Genomic DNA, 23,843 nt, shown 5'->3' with positions numbered 1-23,843 from the left:
TACGGCGATGAAAGGGCAAGTGTAGCTTTTGTAAGAGACATGTGGAAGGGAAGAAACAGTCGAAAAGAAAAAAAGGCTCCAAAATGCAGTGCACAAGCAATCCGTTTACCCACCGTTGTAAACAAAGAAGATATAGCATAGAAGATAAGCCAAAAATACACAGCATCAGAAGTCAGGCTCGGGCCAGACAGGACCATAGTGCTACTGCAGAGGGAATTAGAATTCCCACTCTTGGTCGACGGACTTGATGGCCCATTCGAACTTCTCCCGGAGAGACTTGGAGAAGAATTTCTCGATGGGAACATCGAATTTCTTGCTGAACACAACCGTGAGACGGGGATCAATGTAGTTCTGCGAAGTGTTAGTTGACCGGTGACCAGTAGTGAAGAAGACATGAACTCACAATCTTAGAGGTTCCCAGAGCGACCTCCTTGTTTTCTTCTTTATCCTGGGCCTGGAGCTCCATGGTTTCGATGCGTTGTTCAAGCTTGGTGATCGCGGCCTCGATCCGATTGACAGTCGGGCCTTTGCCTTCGGCTTCCACCTTGCCGGACTTGTTCTCTTTGTTAAACTTCTTCTCCATATCCTTCACGGCCTGCAGACGAGACTCAAGCTCGCCGGCTTTCATCTCCTTCTCACCTTCAGCAGCAAGCTTCTCATTGTCCTTTTCAAACTTCTTCTGGATCTTCTGGCGCTGCTCTTCCAGAAGAAAAGCCTGGTGCTCCTTCACCCAGTCGAGATCCATATCCTCGTCCATTTCGAAGTACTTGGCGCCTTTCTTCTTCTTCAGACTAGGTTCGAGATCGAGCATCTGCTGCTTCAGACGCCATTTCTGATACCGAAGTCCCTTGATCTGAGCAGATATTAGCGATTACGATCAAGTTGGGCGTCCCAGGAGGCCAACTTACCCGTTCACTCATTTTCTCCATCTGGCCAGCATGGGATGCAGCGACAGTACGCTTGTGGTTACAGAGAATGGCGACTCTACGGTTGGCGTCATTGTAAGCCTTGACCTTCTCGGCGATGTTGCCCTCGGCCTTCATCTCCTTAAGCAGCGTCGACATGGTGTGAGAAGCGTTGTAGGTACGGAACACCTTGGCGGTCAAGCCCTGCATATAGGCTGACAAGTGCTTGTTGAGGGCGGATGTCTAGAGAGAATTAGCACGGGGACGCAGCCGCACCAGTCAAAGTACGTACCGTTAGTCGATCGAAGATCTCGTCGCCTTCTTTCTTGGGAGCCTTCTTGAAGATCTTCAAGTTCTTGAAGACCTGCGTATCGACCTCGACCTCATCGTAGAAGCGAATACTATCCTTACCCAGGAAATCGAAGACCACCTTGTTCGGAGGCTTGAGGGTGACGTTCTCATACTTGAGGGAGCAACATCCCACTGTCTCTGCCTCATCTTCACCCTTCTCGTTACCAGCACGCAGAGCAAACTGGTCAATCAAGTAGACTGCCGTGGCTTTTTGTCTCTCGACCATGAGCTCGTGCTTGAGATTCTTCTGGTAATCCTTGCGGATTCGGTCGATGTGGTGCTTCAGTTCACGAGCCTTCTCGAACTTCTTGTAATCACTCTGGCCCTTGACATCGGAGTTGGCCGCGAGCATAACGTACTTGTAGTTGCCATTGATGTTCTCCTGCCACATGGCAAGCCATGTGCCTTCTTGATCATGCTTGACCTCTTTCCACTGGTGGCCCTCCGGGGGTGGCGGAACAGGCGCATCCTTGCCAATGTTGATGGTGATCTGCTCCGGCTGAACTCGAGACTTCACGCGACCGGTCTTAGGGTGCTCACCACGGCCCCGGAAAAGGGCAGGCGGTTCGACTCGGAAGTTGCCCACTTTCTGCTTGCGTCCATCCCACATACAGAACATGAAAGGGGCCTCCTGCTCATCCTTTTCCGCCTTCAAACGCTTCTTTTCAGCTGGAGGCAAAGCCTTCTTCTCTTGACGTTGTGCATCATAGAAAGCAAAGATCGGCTGGAAATCGCACTTGTGAAAGTCCTTGATGTCCACCTTGTTGCCCTTCGAATCGGTAGCGCCACCGGTCTTCTTGAGAATGTCACGGAAATCCATGAAGAAATTCTTTTGGAAAGTGGGATTCTCAACATGCTGAGTGGCGTTCAGCATGCCGCCGAAGAAGCCGGCTACCTCTTCAGCATCGGGATGGAGAGTGACGGGGACGCCATCGTATTTCATCTTGACATTTTTCGGGAGTGGCTCGTACGGAGGAGGGAAAACAACACCGTTATGCTCGAGGGTCGTCCACTTGATCGTGCCGTCACCCTTGGTCGGGTCTTCCCACCATCTGTACTCCTCTTCCTCACCATCCTCGGCTTCCTCACTCTCCTCTTTCTTGACAGGGGTCGACTTGCCACTAGAAGCGGCCCTCTTAACGTGTGAAGGCAACGCAGCCTTCTCCGTGGCCTTGGTTTGTTTCGGTGTTCTTTTGACGGCGGAAGGCTTGTCTTCAGGCTCTTTCTTGATGCCATTTGTCTGTCTCTTGGTCGTTGCGGGCTTTGTAGCTTTCGCGGTATCTTGTTTGCGGCTCACTTTGGCCTCCTTTTCAGCCTTCTGTTGGATCTTCCTCTTTTGGGAGGCGAGCTTTCTTTCAATGGGCACGTCGGAATCGGATTCTTCACCGATGGCGGTCTCCGAAGCCTTGGGGAGCTTCCTTCCATTCAGCGCTAACGGCACATCGTCATCCGTTTCCGGGTCCTCATGCTTCACAGATGTGCGACGTCGCTTGCTCTGTCGACTAGTCAGCCGCTGAAACGAACAGCGACAGCAATAGCGTCGCAAAATTGGGGGAAACGAAGGAACTGGCGTGAAGGTGATTGGCGTACCAAGGGCTGATCATCCTCCTCACTGCTTTCAGGTTCGGCGTAAGACTTTCTTTGACCGACGCTGGCGCGCGACTTCCTCTTAGGGGCCGCGGCGGCGTCGGCTTCCGCTCCCGCGTCCTCCATATCAACATCATTATCGGCCTTGACCGGGCCAAAGCGGATTGAGACCCCAGGGTCAACATGGCCATTTGTTTGCGTCGCGCTGCGCATTTTCGGGTCCGTCCGGATGCCTAAAAAATCAAGAAAGGGTGTAAGACTCATCGCATTCATGAGGAATGAAGTAGATTGAAGCGCAAACGGGTGATTGATCCGCTGCTAGGGTGAAAGGTGAAAGAAAAATGAAGGACCACTGAGGTGTAAAAGGAAGCCAGGAGAGGACCAGAAGGGCGAAAGAAAGAGAACTCACCGGAATGGCGCCCGTTGGCTCTCACAAGCGGGGTATCGTCCTCCGACGAACTCATGATTCTCCGGCGACTGAGATGGAGAGCGCGTTGGCCCGTAGGGAAGGAAGGCAGGAAAGACCGGGGTGGCGAGGCGCGAAAACACGAGAGGGCGCGGGCGAGTCCGCAGGCCGGAGCTGGCGCTTGACGGATTGATGAAAGCAACGGCGGCCTGGCCAATGAGAAGGCTGAGTGAAGAAGGAAGCGTCAAAAGGGAGAGAAAGACATGGACCGAGAGGGAAATGTCAGGAGAAAACGAGCACTCGAGTAAAACGGGCCTAGATGAAGGAGCGGCGCGGGGAGAAGAGGAAGGGGAAGGTGACAGGGGAGAGAGAAAGAGAGATGACAAGAGGGAAAAGAGAGAGAGAGAGAGAGAGAGAGAGAAGAAGAGAAGGAATGGAATGGAAAACGAGGCCGTCTTTTGGGGCCTGAGGCGATCATCATGTTTCTCCGGACCGTCAGCCACTCGCCGTGCGAGGAGGCTGGCAGCCTGAGGTGCCAAGGCTCCATGGCCTGGAGATTATGACGATTCGATTCCGGCCTCGCTGCCTGCATGCCTGAGTGGCGTGTCTGACTCAGCCGATGTAAGCCCGCGCGCAGCCCGGTCACATGACTGCGAGCTCCCGAACCAGCCTAGGCTGCGCGGCTGGTCGCTGCGGCCGCCCGGACCACCAGCCAGCATCACCAGGATGCCCGATTGGGACTAGCGCGGTTGGGTCCCGTGCTGCCCGGCTGTCGGAAGAACAGAAACAGGAGTCCAACTTCAACCACCGACTTCTCAACCGCCAGCCTACGAGGATTCTCTTACCTCTTCCTCCTCCGTCCTCCCCTCCCCACCCCCCTCTCTCTACGATTGTTTATCGTTGGTCATCCGACCGTACGGATTCTTTGCAATATGTTCTCCCGTGCTGTTCGTCCGGCTGTGAGGGCTGGTAGCGTTGCGGTCTCCCGGTAAGTTCTTCTCTTCCGGATGTCCACAACACCCGCCCGTCCGTCGCCTTTTCGCTTCTTCACCCCCCCCAAGCTAGGCACCTAGCTGGCCCCTCGCACACAATTCACCCCAGCAAAGCGAGATAGAACTGCAGGCAGACTTCGCAATGGTTCAATGGCTGATTTTTTCGAAGCACTGCCCCTCCCAATGCCGCCAACTTCGCGACTCTGCGTGAAATCGAGGGCCGTCTGAAGTCCATCAAGAACATCGAGAAGATCACCAACACCATGAAGGTCATCGCCTCCACCCGCCTTACCCGCGCCCAGAAGGCCATGGAGGACTCTCGCGCCTACGGTCAGACCTCCAACACCGTTTTCGAGAATGCCGAGACCAAGGCCGTCGCCGACAAGAAGACTCTGCTCGTTGTCGCCAGTTCCGACAAGGGTCTTTGCGGTGGTATCCACTCGGGTCTTAGCAAGGCCACTCGCCGTATCGTCCAGGAGTACCCCGATGCCGACATCGTTGTTCTGGGTGAGAAGGCCAAGGCTCAGCTGTCTCGTACCAACGCCAACGCCATCGTCCTGAGCTTCGCCAACGTCTGCAAGGACATTCCCACCTTCAACGATGCCCAGGCCATCGCCGACCAGATCGCCCTGCTGCCCACCGACTACGCCAGCGTTAAGATCATCTACAACAAGTTCCTTAACGCCCAGTCCTATGAGGCCGGCACCGTTGAGGCTTACTCCGAGGAGGCCATCACCCAGTCCCGTGAGTTATGGCAGCTTCATGCGTTGCGAATGTAGAAGCTGAACTAATCGTGTAGCCAACCTCTCCACCTTCGAGACCGATGACGGAACTCTGGCCCACCTCCGCGAATACGCCCTTGCCAACAACCTGTACTGGGCTCTGGCTGAGGGACACGCTTGCGAAATCTCGGTAAGTTCTGGAGCTTCAGAAGAAATTGATTCGGATGCTAATGTGATTTTAGGCCCGTCGTAACGCCATGGAGGCAAGTATCACTCGATTATTCGAGGTGGAACCGGACTAACCTTTTGTGTAGAACGCCTCCAAGAACGCTGGTGAGATGATCAACAAGTGAGTACACTGCTGAATTCTCATAAGCCGAGACTAATGCCCTGCAGGTTCCAGATCTTGTACAACCGTCAGCGTCAAGCCGCCATTACCGGTGAACTGGTTGAAATTATCACTGGTGCCACCGCCAGTGCGGACATGTAAAAGCTTCTATGAAGCCTATGTGGGGGGAGTCGCCATGTGTGTAGACTTACTCATAAATACCTAGATGCTTGTCAGCCTGTAAAATCTATCACTATCTTTTCTTTGTCTTATGTGAAGGTCAGAACCTAACAGTGAGGGGCTTGCAGCAACTGTGAATGAGGGTTCTGTCACCATGGCAATCCCCTATTCCCTTCTGACAAGCTCCGCAGGGAATATCAGGCAAGAGAAATTATCACTTTCTCACATGCAATGTACAAATGAGTTAATTCCATTCACAGCTTCCTCTACCTAACCAGTGTCCGGACCTTCCGGATTCTTCCTCTAATACCCTGCTCCCTTCCATTATTCAAACCCTGGTGATACCTCTCTCACTTTACTCTCACCTGTCCCCATATACTCCATCTACTCTACATTTCCGAAGACAAACCCCCTCACCTCATCACCATGCCCTCACGCATCATCAATTACTACTCTATCCTGGGTATATCCCATAACGCCAGCCTGAAAGACATCAACAGCGCCTACAAGAGACTCGCATTAAAGTACCACCCGGATAAGAAAACCGCCACTACCAGCGAAGACCCCTCCACAGACGAATTCCAAAAGGTGAGTTCAACACCCCCGACCCAGCCCCATACATACACACATACAAACACCCACCTACTTTCCCTCCTCCTCCTCCTCCACCACCAACACATTCCCCAACTCACACAAATAACGTTTGAACCCCAGATACAACAAGCCATTGAAATTCTTCGCGACCCCATCCTAAAACAAGCCCACGACAGCAGTCTCCATCAACAGGGGTACCTCTTCTCGGACTTCCCGGACGACGACTACAACGACGAAGATTACCCGCCCGGATCAACCTGGCGCCCTACGGAAGGTAGCCGCTATGACCTAAGGGACCCCAGGGAACGGTATATGTACAGCTACGGAAATAGTGTGCATATGGACCCCTTTTCGGCGGATTCGTTGGCAGAGAAGGCTCGCGTGCAGGTTGAGATTCGGGTTGGGGAGATGTTGAGGAGGGAGGCCGAGATGAGGGAGGCTGCTGAGGCGGCAGCTGCAGCTGCAGCTTCTAGGGAGGAGGGAGATGGGGACTATGAGGATGACGATGACGATGACGATGACGATGACGATGACGATGACGATGACGATGACGATGAATATGTGGAGGAGGAGTGGATTGGTTTCGATTGGGATGATAGACCTAAAACGTACGAGGAGTTTTTGGAGTATTTGAAGAACGAAGAAGAGGGGAAAGAGGAGAGAAGAAAGGCGGCCATGAGGGCGAATGTGGAGAGGGATGAGGAAGTACTGAAGAGTGGTGAAGATGAGGAGGGGAATGAAGATGGGGACCTGAAGGAGTTCGCGAAGGGCTATGATTTTGGGTACTGTTGGCGGTCCAAGGAGGCGGGCTTGTCGGTGCCGAGGGAGTATCACGATGATTTCTATTCCAATGGTGAAGATGACCAGGGCGTCGATTGGGACAGAGAATATGTGGAAGAAGAAATGAAAGAAGACGAAGAACAAGACAACGACGACAGTGACAGTGACAGCGATGCCGACGAAGGAAAAGAAGCTCCAAACCCCAACAACAAAGACAAGAACAAGAAGAACGACGACGAAGACCACGACGAACACTCCCTGGGCCCCAACTCCCCAACCCACCCCCCGACGCCTCCTACCACTCCGACTCCGACTCCTACAACTACTACGACGACGACGATGATGAATACGATGACGCAGGCAACGACTGCGCAGATCTCTATTACTACGAGGACGCAGCCGAACAAGCCACAGACGAGCAGTCCAGCTCCGAGTACCTAACCGCCAGACAGTCATCCGAAGCCAGCCCGACAAGGTCCGGCGTTAGTGTACATCGACCTTCCATCGGCGGCGGCGGATCATCCATATTCTACGATTTATGCGAACAAGACCTCACATTACTTTCCTTTTCTGACGAGCCCTCCAAGAAATCCACTTCCGGAGTCGACCTCACCCTCGCCCCTGACTATCTCGCCCCCTTCATTCCTCACTTTCAGAATAAACTCAGCCACCCTAGCGGCCGTTATACGGCCCAGGACTTCCTCAACGAGGTAACGGGCATGATCCTCGAGATCTACTGCGGCTGGCTCGAAAGTGTCCGTCTCACGATGCCCGAGGCCAAGTCGCTTCAGGAAGGCCAGGACCCTCAGCACTGTCGTCATTTGGGCTGCTGGGAGAAACACTTCAATCGGGCCGTATGTGACGAATGCCATCTCTGGCAGCCTATTTACACGTTGACTTGTCCGGGATGTGGGACTGGGGCGTGCGTGGGATGTAAGTTCAGTGGGTGCTGCGTTCGACAGGTCGTGTAGCTTAGTGGGATGGCTCTGCTTTTTTGATTTGGTTTGATGCGTTGGCTGTCGGGTATTCAATTTCTTAAACTCGGTACTGGCAGCACTGTTGTTTCTTCTTTGACGTGGTTGCAATTGCTAATGGGATTGTATATTACTCTTTACTGGAAATATGCAGCGTTTTACTTTGGGGATTTGACGTAATTCATTGTGTGAATGTCTAGGAGGCTATGTAATATATATATGCCTCGACTGGACAGTCCTCACAGACAGGCCTTCATCGATCGAATCTGTAGACAATAAGTTCGTGATCGGCGTTTTCGCCTATCATGTAGTTTTCATTTCCGCAGATCTTCCCTTTCCCAGTGAGTTCATAGATGTTTCTTTGCTTTAAGGAGATATAAGATGACGGCGTACGGATGGTCAAGAACATGTTTAAGTCAAAAGGCCACTGTCGTGGACTCAGATGCAGACAGAATCCTACTTGAGCTTTTTCATCGTATGTTTCGGAAATGATTGCGTACCAGCGCTCGTCGCAGACGGCAAATGTGATGGGGCTTGTCTGTAGGCTACAATTTCCGCGATAAGGAGGCAATGCGAATTCGGCACGTCGTCGCCAGCAGGGACCCTCCCCAACCAACGGAATGGTGGTAACCTGCACCCGAGATGTCCATTCGGCTGGCCCAACGAGAGCATTCATTGGACCGGTGCACTCGCCTTCGACTATCTCGAGGGACTGGTCTTCGTCGGTGATGTTGAGGGACTGCACGGCCGGGAGTCCTCTCTGTCTAACAGAGTAGAAACCTAGTTCTCTGAAACCAAATCGAGAAACAATTGCAGGTCCCCGGTCATCCGAATCCACTCGCAAGCGGCCAGTGGGGTCCAAAGAAGGCATATAAGAGGACGGCTTGGAGATATCCCAGACGGACAACGACTCAATCGGCGCATCATCGTCCGCAGTGTAGAGGCTGCGGTTCGGCTGCCAGATGTAGATCGCATAGTGCGTCTGGCTATGCGTGGAATAGAATCGATCTCGCTCGCTGAGAGGATGACCGAGGAACATGATCTTCCACTCATTTCGGAATGTCACACTCCAACCACTCCCAGATTTACTCACATCGAATGAGGAGGCAAAGTGCCGATGGACGCCGTCGCTGTCATTGAGCCAGTGGAAGGCCTTCGGTTCCGCCCATTCGACGACAAGAACCCTCTTCTGCAGGCGAATTCTGCGTATCACCTTCCCAGTGATAAGGAACGGGACCATAAATCGTCGGTCGGTATCGAAGTCCATCAGGACGAGGCACGAATGATGCGCACTCGGGTACACCACGAGCCCGTCTTCATAGGACCAGAATGTCTCGTCGAAGGTACGATCAACGCGCTGCATGAGATGGCTGGCGTGGTTTTCCCAGGGCTGAACTGGGAACCACTCCCTCTCGCCTGAGATCCCAAAGTCATCGCAGAGCTTGTACCTGTGAATTGATTTTGGCTTTGCACAGCTTAGATGGTCGTATCTCGAGGCGATCTGATCGAAAAGCATGCATGCATAGTCGTCATCTTCTACCGTATCAAGGCCATCATCGAGCTCGAGCTCTAATTCTCGTACTTCTCCGGCCAAAGGGAACAGCTTCTTCAACAGCGGGGTCAGATTGGCTGCGCTTCGAAAGGCTGTGTTCCAGGATTTGGAGACTCGACGGCAGCGGATGATGTCCTTGGGACTGAGATGATTCAAAATCATCCAGAAGATCTCCCGTGGCAGTAGGGACATGCCCATGCCTTCATGATCTGATGCAACGGACATGTCGACTGGTGGGGACATAGTGAATGCGGGGAAGTTTGCGAGCCATCCGAGCACTAGGTAGATAGTGCTAGAAAGATATACTGTGCAGGGATGGCAGCACGTGCCCGTCGGAGCTACGGAGTTCCTGCTGGAAAGCTCCTCGGGTGAGTGATTGCCGGGGTCATCCAGGCACAGGCAAGTGAGTGGGGAGAGTACGAAAGGTAAAGAGAGGGAAGAGGAGTGGATGGGTAGGATGGGGAAGGCACCACCGGCACCACCAGCCCCGGCGGAATTAATTGAATGGCGGCGGAATTAAAGCTTGCAGTCCTTCGCGTCACATGCCAAGAGCTTCAGGACACCTTGCTTCAACCCTCTTTTGTCTCCGCGCTGACCCTCTTCCTTTTTCTTACTTCTGGTGATGCATCGCTACTATTAGCGCCCCTCGATCGCCTCGCATATCCTCCCCATCCGCCATGATGCTGCAGCCCAGTTCAGCGTTGCTTCTCGTCGCGTCGCTTCTGGCGGCCCTGCCCGTCAACGCCGATGGATTGTATACGAAGAAATCCCCGGTTCTGCAGGTCAACCACAAGACCTACGACCAGCTCATTGCCAACTCCAATCACGCCTCGGTGAATAGAGCTCTTCCTTGCCATCCCTACAGCCTATATGCCATACTAACCAGCTCCAGATCGTAGAGTAAGCAAGCACCCGACCACCCTCCAGATCTCTCCCATTCCTAAGCCCCGCCCCCTCCAGATTCTACGCTCCCTGGTGCGGCCATTGCCAGAACCTCAAACCCGCCTACGAGAAAGCCGCAAAGAACCTAGATGGACTGGCCAAGGTCGCGGCCGTGAACTGCGACGAGGATGCGAACAAACCCCTCTGCGGCCGCATGGGCGTCCAGGGCTTCCCTACCCTCAAGATCGTCACCCCCGGCAAGAAACCCGGAAAGCCCCGCGTCGAGGACTACAAGGGCGCCCGGAGCACCAAAGCCATCGTCGAAGCTGTTGTCGACAGAATCCCCAACCACGTGAAGCGCGCCACGGACAAGGACCTGGACACCTGGCTCGCGCAGGATGAGGAGTCCCCCAAGGCCATCCTCTTCACGGAGAAAGGCACAACCAGCCCTCTCATTCGCGCCCTTGCCATTGACTTCCTCGGCTCCATTCAAGTCGCTCAAGTCCGCAACAAGGAGTCCGAAGCCGTCGAGAAATTTGGCATCACCGAGTTCCCTACCCTCGTCCTACTCCCCGGAGGCGGCCAAGACCCCATTGTCTACGACGGCGAACTGAAGAAGGCACCCATGGTCGAGTTCCTCAGCCAAGTCGCTGCCCCTAACCCGGATCCCGCCCCCAAATCCGCCACCCCTCGCGATACCCAGAAACCCACCGAGTCTCCTGACCCGAAGGTCGTTCCAGACGACGCCAAGGAAGCCAAACCCGCCAGCGTCCCCATCCCGGCTCCTCCCATCGATACTCTTCCCACCGCAGAGGCTCTCGAGGCCGCCTGCTTGACTCCCAAATCCGCCACCTGTGTTCTGGCCTTCCTCCCCGAACCGACTGAGCCGGACGCGGACCTCCCCAGTCCAGCAAAGGATGCCCTTCTCAGCTTGTCCGAGATCTCTCACAAGTACTCCATCCGTCGGCACAAAGTCTTCCCGTTCTACAGCGTCCCTGCCATTAACAGCGGAGCTCAGACCCTTCGCGCTGCACTCGGCCTGCCCGAAGACCAGACCTCCGTGGAGATCATTGCTCTCAGCGGACGTCGAGGCTGGTGGCGGAGGTATGACTCTGCCGAGGGTGCCGAGTACGACCAGGAACGGGTCGAGGCGTGGATCGATGCCGTGAGACTGGGTGAAGGCGAGAAAGAGAAGTTGCCGGAGGGCATTGTCATCGAAGAGAAGGTCGAAGAGAAGGTCGAAGAGAAGCCAACGGCCGACCACGACGAACTGTAAAATATCCCACATGCATGAGCGTTGTGCATGATTTGTTGTTGTTATTAGCCAAGGTGTTATTTAGGTAAAAGACCAACTGAAGAGTATTTTGGAATGGAAAACTCCTAGCTGGGTTACATTACATTATGTCTCCGGCTCTTGATATACTATTTGTGATTCTTCATCATAGTAAAGAAAGGGAGTAAAGAAAGGGAAAATGGTGTATCGGAAAATCATTTCCAACGAATACTATTATTTCTCTAAGAAACTTTTTTTCAACCCAAACTGACATATATACATACACACATACAAGACACCCACCCTTTTGCCAGTCACAGTCATCAAATCAACATGCATCAAGCAGGAGGTTAAGAGAATATAAAGAAGAAGATAGGGAAACAGAGATTCAAGTCCTAAGAACACCATCTAAACAATGCAAACAAATATATCCCAATTCAACGATCAAGATGAAGAAGAGAGCATCATAAGAAAGAAAATAGAGAAGGGGTTAGAAAGATCTAATGCTTCCTCTTCTTCCCCTCAGTACCCTTCTTAATGATCTTCTGTCGCTTGGAATCGACCTCCTGGTCGTAGATCTCGCGGGCCGACTCGCCCTTCTTCCGCTTGGTCTGCTTGCTCGATTTGATGCTGACGGTGGAGGCGCCGCCGCCGCGGATCTGCTTCTCGGCGTCTTCCCAGGCTGCGCTACCGTTTTTGATCTCGTATCTGGAGGCTGTAAATCAGTTATTGTTCATTCCGGGATTGAACTGGCTGACTTGAGGAGTGGTTAAGGGGTGGGAAGGCGGGGAGGGGGCCTTACTTGTCTAGAGGGAGGGCGTCGATCAGGGCGCGCTGCTTCTCCCGAAGCTCCTCGTCTACTTGCTGGCCACCCTCGCGGAGTTCGTCGTCCAGACCTGTCTCCAGAGGCTTGAAGCGCTCGTCAACGACTTCGTCGTGGGCCTCGGTGACGACCTGGGCGGTGGGGGCTTTCTCGGCGGGCATGGTCTCGGCAACAGCGCCTTCGACGAGGTTGCGGAAGTGGGTCGACATCTTGCGGATGATCTTGAGGAACATGGCGAGGAGCTGGGAGGAGGGGAGGCTGAGTTCCTTCTCCAGGGCGTCGAGGTTCTTGCGCTGCAGACCAATGGCGAGGAGGATGGACTGCTGCACGCCCGACAGGCTGACCTTGCCGCTGAGGCGGCCGGAGAAGTAGTACTCGGCGATGACGGGTACCATGTCGAGGATGACGTGGTAGTCGAGGAGGTTGTTGGAGTAGCTGTCGAGACGCTTCAGGTCGAAGGGAGAGAAGGCTGCGTCGAGGTCGGCCTTGGTCAGGAGGGCCTGAGAGTAGGCAGTATCGAGCTTCGCGCCGGAGTTGGCGGACTCGCAGATGCTAAGAGAGAGCACGGAGGGGAACTCGCGAAACTGGTAGGACAGCAGAGAAGCGAATCGCTTGTGGAAGTCCCGGGAGAAGGCACCCAGCCAGCCGGCGTCGTTGGAGCCAGCAGTGAGGGTGCGCAGCATCACGCAGGAGTGCTCGCCGGTCAGGTCGTTGGGGGTCTGGCGGAGGTAGACAGGAGAGAAGGAAGAGCGCTTCCAGAACTTGTGCAGAGACGGGGTGAGACCGAAGCTGACACCAAGGTAGTCGAGAGCGTCCGGACGACGCTCCGACAGCTTGCCGAACAACGGGGGCATGGTGTGAATGTCCCGGACCTTGACGTTGTCGTCCAGAAGGTTGGAGTTGGTGAGCTCCTCATCAGTCACCCGGACCATTTCTTCCTGAGGCTCGGGGATATCCTCCGAGAGACTGGTGAACTTGCCCTCGTAGAAGTCAGTCAGCAGCTCCAGAGCGCGAGATCCGTAACCCATGCTCAGGTACTCGGGGTTTGTGGCGATGCGGACAATTCTGGCACCGGAGAGTCCGGCGAAGTCCTCGTCCTGGTATTGCTGGCTGACAAGCCAGGGGATCAGGTCTCCACCCGCCCGCTGACCACGGCTCAGGCTGTTGAGGACGCTCTGTCTGCTGATGCGACCTTCCAGCGCAACCTGGATAACACATAGGGGCTCGGGAAGCTTGGTGGCTTCTTCGTCAATGGGAGGAACGAGAACGAACAGTTGATGCGCGGGCGCATCGCTCATGAGCTGAAGATCATTCGGGGTATTCTTGTAATGACTGGCGACGTAGAGAGCCATCATCTGCTGGAGGAACTTTTCGGAAACGGGGTGGAAGGAGAACAGGGTATCACGGTTGACCTGGAGCAATTGACACTGCGATGGATGGGGGGTGCCCTGGGTGTTCATGCGAGACTTGGGCAGAGTCGCGTCCAGACAGAGGACCTTGTTCAACCACTTCTCCACCGAATCACCGGGGGCGTATCTGATGGGTTCGGAGAGGGTGATTTCTCTCAGGGACCGGCCGGCCAGGCTCTTGTCGGTGTTCTTGGCTGCCTTGCCCGTGGCACGGTCAGCGACGTCGATATCTTCCTGACCGCTGACCTTCACGCCTCCTCTGGACTGCTCGCGAAGCTGCTGGATCAGCTTCAGGGAGAGAGACCGGCCCGTTCCTTCGTAACCGTTAATAGTAGACGCCATGAAGACCAGGTACGGTCCCATCAGCTTGCGGACCAGAGGCAGAGGGATGGCGGCGGCTTCATCAATGACCAGCAGCTCGGCCTGGCCCAGGACATGAGCATCCTGGGGTTGGATGTACTGGATCGTCTGGCGGTGCTGACGATGGATGTTGACACGGACGATGGCCTTGTTGAAGTCAGGGTTGGTCGATTGAAGGATGGTGTAGTCGACGTGGTCAAGGTAGCCCAGGGCGTCGAAGCCCTTGAACACAAATTCGAAGAGGGTCTTCAAGTTCTCGGGGCTGGGGGAGGTGATGAAGATGTTGCTGTAACCGTGCGCCACAGCAGCCGCGATGGCGACACCAAGAGCTGCGGACTTACCGCGACCTCTGGCAGCAGTCAAAGCGACGGTGCTTCTAAGCGTCTTCTCAGCGATCGCATCGACAAACGTAAGGAGCGCCTTCGCTTGATCGACCGTGCGAGCCAGGCTGATGAGAGGGCCCACGGGCTGGGACTCTGCCAAGCTCTCCTTGATCTCCTTCAGCTCCTTCTTTGTGCCGGAGTTGGTCTCATCGGTCGACTCGGGGGGAGGCAGCGGCTTCACGTTCTTTCCTCCGGAAATGGGCAGGACGTTCAGTTCGTCATCCACGACGAGGCATGAGTCGCAGCTACCAAGGGACAGAATGAAACGCTCGTTGAATCTGGCGGTGACATCGTCGTGGGCTTCGGTTCGGTATCTGGAGTGGATATCCATCGACAGGGTGTACAGTTGCTTCAAGCTGTTCATGCCCTTCAGCAGCAGCAAGACAATACCACCTCCTTCGACGGTCTCGATGGTCCGGGCGAGCAGGTTCGGGGTCATGGCTTCGAAGTCCTGGAGAACGCACATGCCGTAGGTATTACCGAGAATCTTCTCCGTCTCCTTATAGTAGACATAGCGGATCTGATTGAGGGTGATAAACAGCTCGAACGGATCCTCCTGGTTCGGTTCTCTGATGCCGCGCTTCACCTCCTTCTTGATCTTGGCTTCGCGCTTCTTCCGGTGACTCGTGAAACCCAGCAAATCCTTCTTGTAGGCCCACAGAACGGACTTGTTCTGCTTGACGTCGACGCTCGACATGATGTAGTGCAGGTTGACGATCACATCTTTGGCGCGGTCGCCAACGACGACGAAGAAGCTGCGCTTCTTTTCCTGGACGCCATTCCGGATGAGGGCGGGGATACGGGCGTCGATAGCTTTGCGAGGCATTTTGCTCAGGGTGTTTCCTGTGACCCTGGAGAGGGGACGACTCGGATGATAGTCTTGATGGTCCGCAAACGAAAATTCGTTGACGCCTGCGGGGACCACAAATTACGGGGTCACAGTAGTTCTACAGGACACCACGCAATCACTGATCCAGGGAGGCACGGATCAGGTCTTCGATAGACGGAAGAAACAGGTGGCCAGGTAGGGAACTGAGACTCACACTGCCGATGGCTTTGCGATGCTGCGACGCCGACAAAAAAAAAGTTATCGCGGAGATCAGAACTGCCTTTTGCGACCGCTTCTGGAATAGGACACCGCCTATTTGAGCCTGAGGCATAAACAACCCAGTTCCTGGCAGTGCTGTCATCACGTGATGTCAATAAATGAAACGAAATTGAGGTTACATCGGTATCTACTTAGTTCATGGACTACTACGCTGTAGTGTAAGGAGCATCGAGTGTAATGTATCTAGTAGGTAACTGTCTGATGTAGGAGTAAACATGCGAAAGTTTACATTGGCTGGCCTGGCGGGTAAGGCATTTGCTCACATGTGACAGATCCCTGTTTCTTTGTTTTGCCCTTTTTTCACTTATTTTCTTTTCTTATTTTCCGATCGGGCCCGTTGAGATTGCAGTTGTCATTGTGCATGAGTAGTGCTGTGTATTCGTAAGCCAACTAGTAGGTAACTATGTACTATGTATAGGAATTAGGACTACCTAAGGCATCTCACCCTGACACGCCATTCCTAGATAGGAACCAGTTGTCTCAGGATGTCCCCACGGAGTTCTCCACGTTCACATCTGCTTTGATACAGCCCGTCAGATAACCTAGAGATGTCGAAGTTGACTGGGTGACAAGCTTCCATCCGTTCCAAGGACATTAAGAGTGATGATGCCATCTGGAGGGGCACACGGGAGGGGAGGATGCCTGATTCGGGGGGGATCCACGGGGACTGGCTGGGGGACTGTTGCAGATCGATGCCTGGACCCTGACGCTAGTTGCATGCTGCCACCCTGCCTTTCATGCCTGTCAGCCTTTTTTTTTTCCGACTGTCCGGCTCCTGAACCACTCAATCTATGCCAGATGAATGATAGTCATCATCAGATGGTCCGCTTGACAGGCCATCACCGCTAGAATATCTTTTCATGTGATAGTTAGTCAAAAGATCGCTGCTGACGTGCTCGGCGGACGCGATGGGCAGTGCAGCCGGGGGGCCCAAGCTCGCCGGGCAGGCATCCCGTCTGTGGAATCACTGGAATGATGATGGTCCCGATGGATGCGAGCCGTGGGCCAGACCCCTTCGTTGACGCAATCCGGGCAATCCTGGGCCCAGTATCGGGACTCGCTAGATGATCCTGGCGGCCTTTTGTTGTTGTCCTTTGTCTCTTCCCCCGAGTGCTGTCGCGTACACAGTATCTTTCTTACCCATTTCCCCCCTGGTGCCCCTGGGTTGCCCGTTGACGTCTCCACCAACGGAATCTCATCCAGGCACCAACTTGCCGGCTCCCTTGCGGATCTTTCTTCTTGCGCCGGGATTTCCTGTGCGCTCTACCATGTGAATGACGCCCATCCGATGATGGCTACTAGCTTCGCAGGCACATAACATTCCTTTCGTCGATATGGTACACTTTTCTGCTGAGACGGGCCTCAAGGCCTCGGTGGGGTGAGTCCCCGAGATAAATGGAGGAGTATACGGGCGCTCGGTTGACGCAGGCACAGGGTCTTTCTCTTGAGCTGCACATTTCTCTCGACATCCTACAATACCACTTTCGCTTTTGGTACGTCTACCAATCTGGACCGCCAATGCCTGGTCGGAGGAATCTCACGTGTGGCTAATGAATGTTCTGTCAGACCATCCCCTCAACTCTGCCGCATTAGCCTGCTTTTTGGCGGGAACCTCTCTGTTGATTCTGAGCCGATTCATACATCGCATACCCAAGATTCCCTCTTCTGCACCAAAATATTCCGCCATCCCACTCACCGAACGGGATCCGCCCCTCGAAGAGCCATTCTCGCCGGTCAGCTTGAGCAGCAATAGCAGCCTTACCCTCACCCGCCCGCGCAACTCGGCGCGATGGATCAAAAGAGGTTTACTCTCGGTGCTTGGAGGCTTACGGATTGCTTTGTATCGTGATATAACTGCCAACATTGAATGCGCACCTGATGGTTATGCGGTAAGAGTACAAAGGACCGATACCCTGACAGCGCTAACCAGATACTCCTGGCGCAGTATTCAATTCCTTTCTTCGTGGCCCTTTATGATTACTGGCGAAACCAACGCAGCCGACCGACTCCGATATGGACCACCCTGGAAGACCCACAGAATGCGCACCTCCGTGCGATAGTCACATTTGTTAGTCGCGTGCATTCCTTCCTCTTTCGGAGCCGCTGGAGATATGTCATACCAGCATTCTTTCTCCTGACAAGCGGCTACATCACCACAACTTTTGGGGATGGCATGCAGTCAACTTACATCTGCCCCATCACCTCGGGTCAATCTGCGCGCCTGCACGCTTTTAAGGTCCTGGCTGTCATTTTCGACTCCTTGATCTTGATCGGCGCAGCTGAATTAGCCAGCGAAGGAGTCCGATCAGGAGACAACAGAAGGAAACACAGCCTGGTTTCCTGGGCCTACAGTCTACTGGTGCGTCTATAAATCAGTTGGTATGATTCATTCTAACCGCAACAAGGGAGTCGCTGTGTTCTACACAATCATCGTGATTGCTCTTACAGCTAGCTCCTACGATGAAAATGGTTTCCCCAGTGCTCAATATCTGCACAGTGCTGTGGGCCAAGGAGTATTGGTGACATGTGTGATAGTGTCAGCATCTCAACTGGTACGTTCAATAAACCATCCTTTCGGCCAAACGCTGACTGTTCAGATCCCATACTACGGTATTTCTGGGTTGGCTGTGCTGGCGGGCTTCATCTCACTCTACTTTACGTGGGCATCGACTCTGTTCAACGGACAGCACCCATTCCCATTGATTCTCGCCTCCCGCGCTTTTGCTGCTCTCTTCTTCAGTTTCTTAGGGGGGCTATCGTTTCTTTACGCTCGAACAGCTTCAGAGGAGGAGCCGCAATTCTTGTACCGATTCAACATTGCCATGCGACTTATCTTCGCTTTATTGTCTGCAATCGGTCTTATTCTGGTCGCCCAACAACATAGCGCCGCTCATCTGCATCCCATCGATCTGCTCGTGTATGAGGGCAGACAACATCACGATCAATGGTTTGCACGGGCCAACAGCAGTCAGGGTCTTGCCGATGCTGTTATGAAGTACCGAGCGCAATATAATCAACATCCACCACCGTGCGTTGCGTCACCAATGGCATACATCTAGCCGGAGCTGACTTCGAATCAGGAACTTTGACAAATGGTACGAATATGCCGTCAGCCGATCTTCCCTTGTTATCGACGAATTCGACCAGATTTACACGGACCTGTTGCCCTTCCGTGCATTGCCACCGGCGCAGATCCGCGAACTGACACAGAAGCTGGCCACGAATCCTTACAACGAGATTGGCGCGATCAGCATCCGCAACGGCAAAGCTCGAGTTCAGGAGGGCATCAAGCCAACCCATGCGTGGATGGTGATCAGTGCCGCCAAGATGATTGAGAAATTCTCCGAGTACCTTCCCGACATGGACCTCGCTTTCAACCTAAACGACGAGCCTCGGGTTTCAGTTCCCTGGGAGAAAATATCGGTACTACGACACCAAGCGAAGTCATCCGGCGTACCCCCCGAGGACAGTATCCAGACCGGGTGGTCGGCTGACCGCGGTGACCAATGGGGTCCGATCGAGCCCGCCGACCAGACGAAAGAGACCCTGTTTGTCGACAACTCCTTCAAGAACATCTTTGATCGCTACGTGGGCTCCATCTGCCCGCCCTCTTCAACGGCCCGCTCGCAACGCATCTGGGACCGGCGACACCTATGCCTCAGCTGCATTCGCCCTCATTCATTGGGGGGCTTTCCGTCCGACTGGACTGCTGCCACCGATATCTGCCACCAGCCAGACCTTACGTCTCTGCATGGGTTCCTCCTCTCCCCCGCCTCATTCAAAGTCGCGCAGGACTTGACCCCCGTCTTCAGCCAGAGCACGATCGCGGGCTTCAATGACATCATCTTCCCTAGCCCATGGAACTATGTCGACAAGATTGAATACAAACCGTCGCCTGAAAATCCGGACGCAAACTATACCGAAAAAACCAACACCCTCTTCTGGATCGGCAGCACTTCTGAGGGAACCAGCCAGCATGGCGAATGGAAAGGCATGCCGCGTCAGCGCCTCGCCCACCTCGTCAACAACAACACCTTCAATAAGGTCTCGGTCTTTCTCCCGACCAACGAAACTGACACTTACCACTACGAGATCCTAGACGGCCGCGTCCCGTCCGACACCCTGCACCTTGACACGACGGTCAATGTCATCGACCCGATTGTTCGGTGCCGCCAAAAAGACTGCGATGATCAACGCAAGGAACTCAGTCCGGGATCCCGGGTCGACTTCCAATCCCACTGGCAACACCGGTATCTATTCGACTCGGACGGCGCAGGGTTTAGCGGCCGATTCCTGCCTTTCATGCAGAGCCACAGTCTCCCGTTCAAGACGGGTCTGTTCCGACAGTGGTTCGACTCGCGCATCACTCCCTGGCTGCACTTTGTGCCAATTGATCTCCGTCTCCACGGGCTCTGGAGCACATTGGCCTATTTTGCTGGAGTAGATTCCACAGTGAGCGTGGATGGGGTGTCCAGACGAGTCACTATCCCGCCGCACGACATCGAAGGTGAGTGGATTGCCGAGGAGGGTCGCCAATGGGCTCAACAGGCTCTCCGCAAGGAAGACATGGAGATTTACTTTTTCCGGCTACTGCTCGAATGGGGACGATTAACCGATGACCAGCGAGATTTGCTGGGGTATCGACTATAGTGCTGTTAATCTAGTTGTAGTCTACCAACAAACGTATAATGTTAATGCGATTTATGCCCCTACGTAACCCGATCAGACCTCACCATGCCCATTTTTATACTTGAAACCGCGATATGTCCTTTGATATAGGCTTGCAATCTCAGTCTTCCAACACAGCAACATGAACATCCAACCTTATCCTACAATTCAACAAACTACTGCAGAACCCGTGATCAAAAGTCCAATCCAATATCCACACTAACACCATTACCGCAGTTAATGACTATCTTATCTTTCTTGCTAGTGGTTCATGGTGTTGGTCTCATTAAATACCCACCTGCATAGTAGCTATAGTAGCTATAGCTACTATGCAGGTGCCACCGAAAGGGGTTGTAGGTATCCGAGACGAGAACGTACACGTAATTTGATAGTACTCTACTAACTAAACCAGATCTACGCTTGTCTTTTTTTATCTATACCGCAGCAGTCACGGTAGTAGGTATAAGATTGTGGTATAACATAATGATATAATGTAAGACGGCTGTCATTGTCTACATTAGAGGTCTAATCTCATATTCTGATATAGATAAATTACTTACTGTATTAAATATTTAGATCATTGTCTCGCCTATCTAAGTACCTAGTACTATGGCACCTCGCTATGGGAGGGAGTTATCGTAATGTAATGATAGTATAGGTGGTAAAGTAACTACTAAGCCATGGATAACGAAACGTTCTAGTACGCCGTTATAGAATGTATGGGGCTGTGTCTAGGTGGTAGGAGTAACTGACTGTTAAGTTATTACAGACTATTGTGTATGGACAAACCCCTAGTCCATAGAATGAACTGGAGCTAAGGAGGCTTTATCTTCATTCATTCTAGGACCAATACCAGATATAAGAAAGTATATATCGATGATCAAAGCAAGAGCTATAGTTTAGTACTAATCTAATCTATATTCTGTGAAAGCATAGCGAGGAGGGGAGGGAAGAGAGAGAGAGAGGAGAGATACAAGACAGAATCTTCTTTCTAGTGTCCAATCCCCTTCATCAAAACAGATTTATTAAGATCCCAAACAAACCAAATCATGGTATTACAGTCACAACTGACTTTGGTTATGACTTGATACCGGTCATTCAGAACGTTTCCTAGGCGTGCGTGATAGAATCTTACTGGATCATAGTACGGCGTCTCTTCTTCCTCGATGGCTTTGGCTTTGTTTAGTGGAAGTTTGGGAGTGGCTGTTGTTGACAATACCTAGGGACTTGTTTGAGGGCCCACGAGGTGACTCTCGGAAAGCTGGCATTTCCTTCCATAAAAAGTAGACTAGATATATATTCAATCAACAAACTGAAATAGTTCTTCTCTTGCTGCTTCAAACGAGAGATGGGTATAACAGCTACTACCTAATCCTATCCACTTCACCCCATCCAAACTTCAAATCAAATCAAATCAACCCACCAAAGCGAGAGACTTATATACCCCCGGCATATACACACAAACAAACACAAGATACAGATAACAAAGACCAATATAGCATCTATCCACATCCCATACCATCTATACACTCACTCATTCCAAACACTATCAATTAAGCATGCATGCCCATCGCCCTCTCCCTAAGCTCCCTTCTGGCCCGGCGCACATACGACGGGCTGGGAACATGGTGACCCTGACCCTTGTGAGAGGTGCTGTTCGAAGCAGGAACGGCAGCAGAGTTCGTGGTCGAACTATCCTGGTCCTGATACACCTGGAGGGCGTTCACGGTCCAGTAAGCGTCCGTGAAGGCCGACGGGTTGTTGGCCACGTAATCGCTGCAGGTGCTGGCCGCGGAGGCGCAGCTGCCGGTGCTCCAGACGTTGCCGGCCCAGTCGCCGCAGAAGGTGGTGTCGAAGATCTATAACATCGGTCAGTATTGTGCTGAGAGGGGGTAATAGTTGAGGGAGAGGTACAATTTGCATTCCGCTGAAGTGATCATCAATGTCACAGCCGCCAGAGAAGGATGCCACTGGGGTTCCCCAGGTCGACGGGTCGGGGCTTCCATCCGTAATGTCGGAGGGGATGCTGCCTCGGGGGAAGAAGTAGATGCTGATGGCAGAGGAGGTCCATTCGGTGGCAAAGACACCACCGCCGTTGGCGTTGAAACCAGCGCCGTAGGACGCGGTCGACGGGTCGGTGATGCCGCAGCCCGCGTTGCTGGACTGCCCGGCAGCGTAGACATAGCAGTTGTCGGTAGTCATGGTGCCGGTGAAGCCCGAGTCAGTGATGGTGCAGCCATCGCTGGTGTGGAGGGTCATGTCATTGGTAGTTTGCTGATTGACACCCTCGATGATGTCGATCTCACCATTGTTGGGCCAGTCGGAGCCGAGGAGCCAGCTGTTTAGGTAAATCGTTAGAGTATGAATAGTAGAGGAAGCGAAAGAACTCACAAAGCAGGCCAAGTGCCGCAGATGCCGCCGGGCATGTGGGCGAGGTCAAGAATGAAGAGACCATGGTTATAGGTGGTGTCACTGGCGATGCGCACACTTTGGCGGCCGCTGCTGCTGGCCACGTTGGTGTGATCTACGCCCATGTAGACGGAGCTGCTGGAGGTATTGACCAGACCGTTGGCCTCCGCAGTCGTCTCGTCGACATAGTCGACGAAGCCGGCAGTGGGGTCGGTGCCGGTGTAGAATGTGAAACGGTCGAAGAAGGACGAGAGCGAATAATCGTCCTGCAGAGTGTAGGCGGCAGCGCTGAGCTGCGCGGTAAGGCCCACAGCCGAAAGGAGAGTCGAGGTGGTGCGCATCGTGATGGTATTCCTGGTTTTCTGGTTCCTGAAGGAGTGTTGGAGGAGGAGGAGTAGACCAGCTAGACTTATACCTCCACAACGGTTACGTGAAGGAGAGAAAGAAGTAGATTTAATTTAACTCTTGCGAGCCTCAAAAGGAATGAAGGTGACAGTTGCGCCGTGAGGCGTACAACGTTGAGCAAAGGAATGTGGTCGACGAGGAGTGTGTCTGAATTCGTCAAGACATGGCCGTGAACAGGTTTATATAGGCGCCCCGATGGGCTGCAGAAAGGCAGAGAGAGAGACGAGACAGGGGGGGGGGGTCGGTCAAGCTTAGCACTAGTGACGAGTGGCGCCCACCATGATGAGCCCACCGGACCTGAGCGCGAGACCAGTCGGAGGCCGTGGATGGCCGTGGTACTATGCCAGGTGAGGCCGTTATCGCCGAGTTGATGGAGTCAGTCAATAGCATTGTACGGAAACGGGCAGCAGAGACCATCCATCTGCCAGTGACAGGCGCGATCGGGGCATCGGGCTCGTTCCGAGGGCTCAGGGGAGGGCCTCGGACTGGTCACAGACTGGCCAATCTGCGCATTGTGTAGCAACTAGGTAGCAAGTGAGAGAGTCTTCACGGGCGTCTAGAAGAGGAGCCCGCCGAGATTGGAAGGATTTGGGTGCCCGCATTGGGATAATTCGGATCAATTAGGGCAGACCACGCGGCGAATCCGGGATCCAATCAGCAGCCCGACGGAGCGCCAGGATGCGCCGTGCTCGCTTGGTTGCCCGCCCGTCAGCATCCATCAGCATCCGTCAATCCATCACTAATCATCAGCC

General features: G+C 53.5%; 8 protein-coding genes across 8 annotated transcripts; 4 read left to right on the top strand and 4 right to left on the bottom strand.

Annotated features, from left to right (window-relative positions):
- Positions 1–216: 216 nt before the first annotated feature.
- Positions 217–3,056, bottom strand: BO94DRAFT_580846 (DNA topoisomerase 1; the record flags this gene model as incomplete). The annotated part of the gene is made up of 5 exons (XM_025615352.1): positions 217–351; positions 404–853; positions 909–1,148; positions 1,198–2,751; positions 2,847–3,056. 5 exons carry the CDS (start codon positions 3,054–3,056, stop codon positions 217–219), a joined length of 2,589 nt encoding a protein of 862 aa, XP_025472435.1.
- A 1,125-nt stretch (positions 3,057–4,181) lies between these two features.
- On the top strand, positions 4,182–5,453 carry BO94DRAFT_455596 (F1F0 ATP synthase subunit gamma; the record flags this gene model as incomplete). Its single annotated transcript, XM_025607664.1, has 5 exons — positions 4,182–4,237; positions 4,411–4,985; positions 5,041–5,153; positions 5,278–5,312; positions 5,360–5,453. 5 exons carry the CDS (start codon positions 4,182–4,184, stop codon positions 5,451–5,453), a joined length of 873 nt encoding a protein of 290 aa, XP_025472434.1.
- Positions 5,454–5,897: 444 nt separating this feature from the next.
- Positions 5,898–7,816, top strand: BO94DRAFT_580844 (DnaJ domain protein; the record flags this gene model as incomplete). The annotated part of the gene is made up of 3 exons (XM_025615351.1): positions 5,898–6,059; positions 6,186–7,008; positions 7,065–7,816. The coding sequence occupies 3 exons, from the start codon at positions 5,898–5,900 to the stop codon at positions 7,814–7,816; spliced, it is 1,737 nt and encodes a 578-aa protein (XP_025472433.1).
- Positions 7,817–8,072: 256 nt separating this feature from the next.
- On the bottom strand, positions 8,073–9,596 carry BO94DRAFT_552534 (F-box protein; the record flags this gene model as incomplete). Its single annotated transcript, XM_025613606.1, has 1 exon — positions 8,073–9,596. The coding sequence occupies one exon, from the start codon at positions 9,594–9,596 to the stop codon at positions 8,073–8,075; it is 1,524 nt and encodes a 507-aa protein (XP_025472432.1).
- Positions 9,597–9,838: 242 nt separating this feature from the next.
- Positions 9,839–11,639, top strand: BO94DRAFT_530409 (putative disulfide isomerase). Its single transcript, XM_025610667.1, has 3 exons — positions 9,839–10,204; positions 10,264–10,271; positions 10,332–11,639. Exons 1-3 carry the CDS (start codon positions 10,049–10,051, stop codon positions 11,527–11,529), a joined length of 1,362 nt encoding a protein of 453 aa, XP_025472431.1. The 5' UTR covers positions 9,839–10,048; the 3' UTR covers positions 11,530–11,639.
- Positions 11,640–11,734: 95 nt separating this feature from the next.
- Positions 11,735–15,560, bottom strand: BO94DRAFT_620064 (ribosome biosynthesis protein KRE33). The gene is made up of 2 exons (XM_025616908.1): positions 12,329–15,560; positions 11,735–12,234 (listed from the first exon to the last, which is right to left on the bottom strand). Exons 1-2 carry the CDS (start codon positions 15,325–15,327, stop codon positions 12,027–12,029), a joined length of 3,207 nt encoding a protein of 1,068 aa, XP_025472430.1. The 5' UTR covers positions 15,328–15,560; the 3' UTR covers positions 11,735–12,026.
- A 1,107-nt stretch (positions 15,561–16,667) lies between these two features.
- On the top strand, positions 16,668–20,259 carry BO94DRAFT_571222 (putative capsular associated protein; the record flags this gene model as incomplete). The annotated part of the gene is made up of 7 exons (XM_025614861.1): positions 16,668–16,987; positions 17,044–17,102; positions 17,176–17,498; positions 17,555–17,968; positions 18,015–18,161; positions 18,207–18,637; positions 18,690–20,259. Exons 1-7 carry the CDS (start codon positions 16,944–16,946, stop codon positions 20,257–20,259), a joined length of 2,988 nt encoding a protein of 995 aa, XP_025472429.1. The 5' UTR covers positions 16,668–16,943.
- Positions 20,260–21,700: 1,441 nt separating this feature from the next.
- BO94DRAFT_133006 (glycoside hydrolase family 16 protein) lies at positions 21,701–23,165 on the bottom strand. Its single transcript, XM_025605662.1, has 3 exons — positions 22,669–23,165; positions 22,192–22,615; positions 21,701–22,136 (listed from the first exon to the last, which is right to left on the bottom strand). Exons 1-3 carry the CDS (start codon positions 23,025–23,027, stop codon positions 21,831–21,833), a joined length of 1,089 nt encoding a protein of 362 aa, XP_025472428.1. The 5' UTR covers positions 23,028–23,165; the 3' UTR covers positions 21,701–21,830.
- Between the last annotated feature and the right edge of the window lie 678 nt (positions 23,166–23,843).

This window comes from Aspergillus sclerotioniger (assembly GCF_003184525.1).
Source record: "Aspergillus sclerotioniger CBS 115572 chromosome Unknown BO94scaffold_2, whole genome shotgun sequence".
In the NCBI taxonomy this organism is placed as follows: Eukaryota; Fungi; Ascomycota; class Eurotiomycetes; order Eurotiales; family Aspergillaceae; genus Aspergillus; species Aspergillus sclerotioniger.
This window is presented reverse-complemented; position numbering and strand designations above follow the sequence as displayed.

What these genes read in the sequence shown, in the direction of transcription:
- BO94DRAFT_530409 (XM_025610667.1), top strand. Translation starts at nt 10,049, where the DNA reads ATGATGCTGCAGCCCAGTTCAGCGTTGCTTCTCGTCGCGTCGCTTCTG.
- BO94DRAFT_620064 (XM_025616908.1), bottom strand. Translation starts at nt 15,327, where the DNA reads ATGCCTCGCAAAGCTATCGACGCCCGTATCCCCGCCCTCATCCGGAAT. An exon ending in GACGCCCTCCCTCTAGACAA is followed by an intron (nt 12,235 to 12,328) that starts GTAAGGCCCCCT and finishes TACAGCCTCCAG; the next exon opens with ATACGAGATCAAAAACGGTA.
- BO94DRAFT_133006 (XM_025605662.1), bottom strand. Translation starts at nt 23,027, where the DNA reads ATGCGCACCACCTCGACTCTCCTTTCGGCTGTGGGCCTTACCGCGCAG. An exon ending in TGCGGCACTTGGCCTGCTTT is followed by an intron (nt 22,616 to 22,668) that starts GTGAGTTCTTTC and finishes TTACCTAAACAG; the next exon opens with CTGGCTCCTCGGCTCCGACT. An exon ending in ACTTCAGCGGAATGCAAATT is followed by an intron (nt 22,137 to 22,191) that starts GTACCTCTCCCT and finishes CCGATGTTATAG; the next exon opens with ATCTTCGACACCACCTTCTG.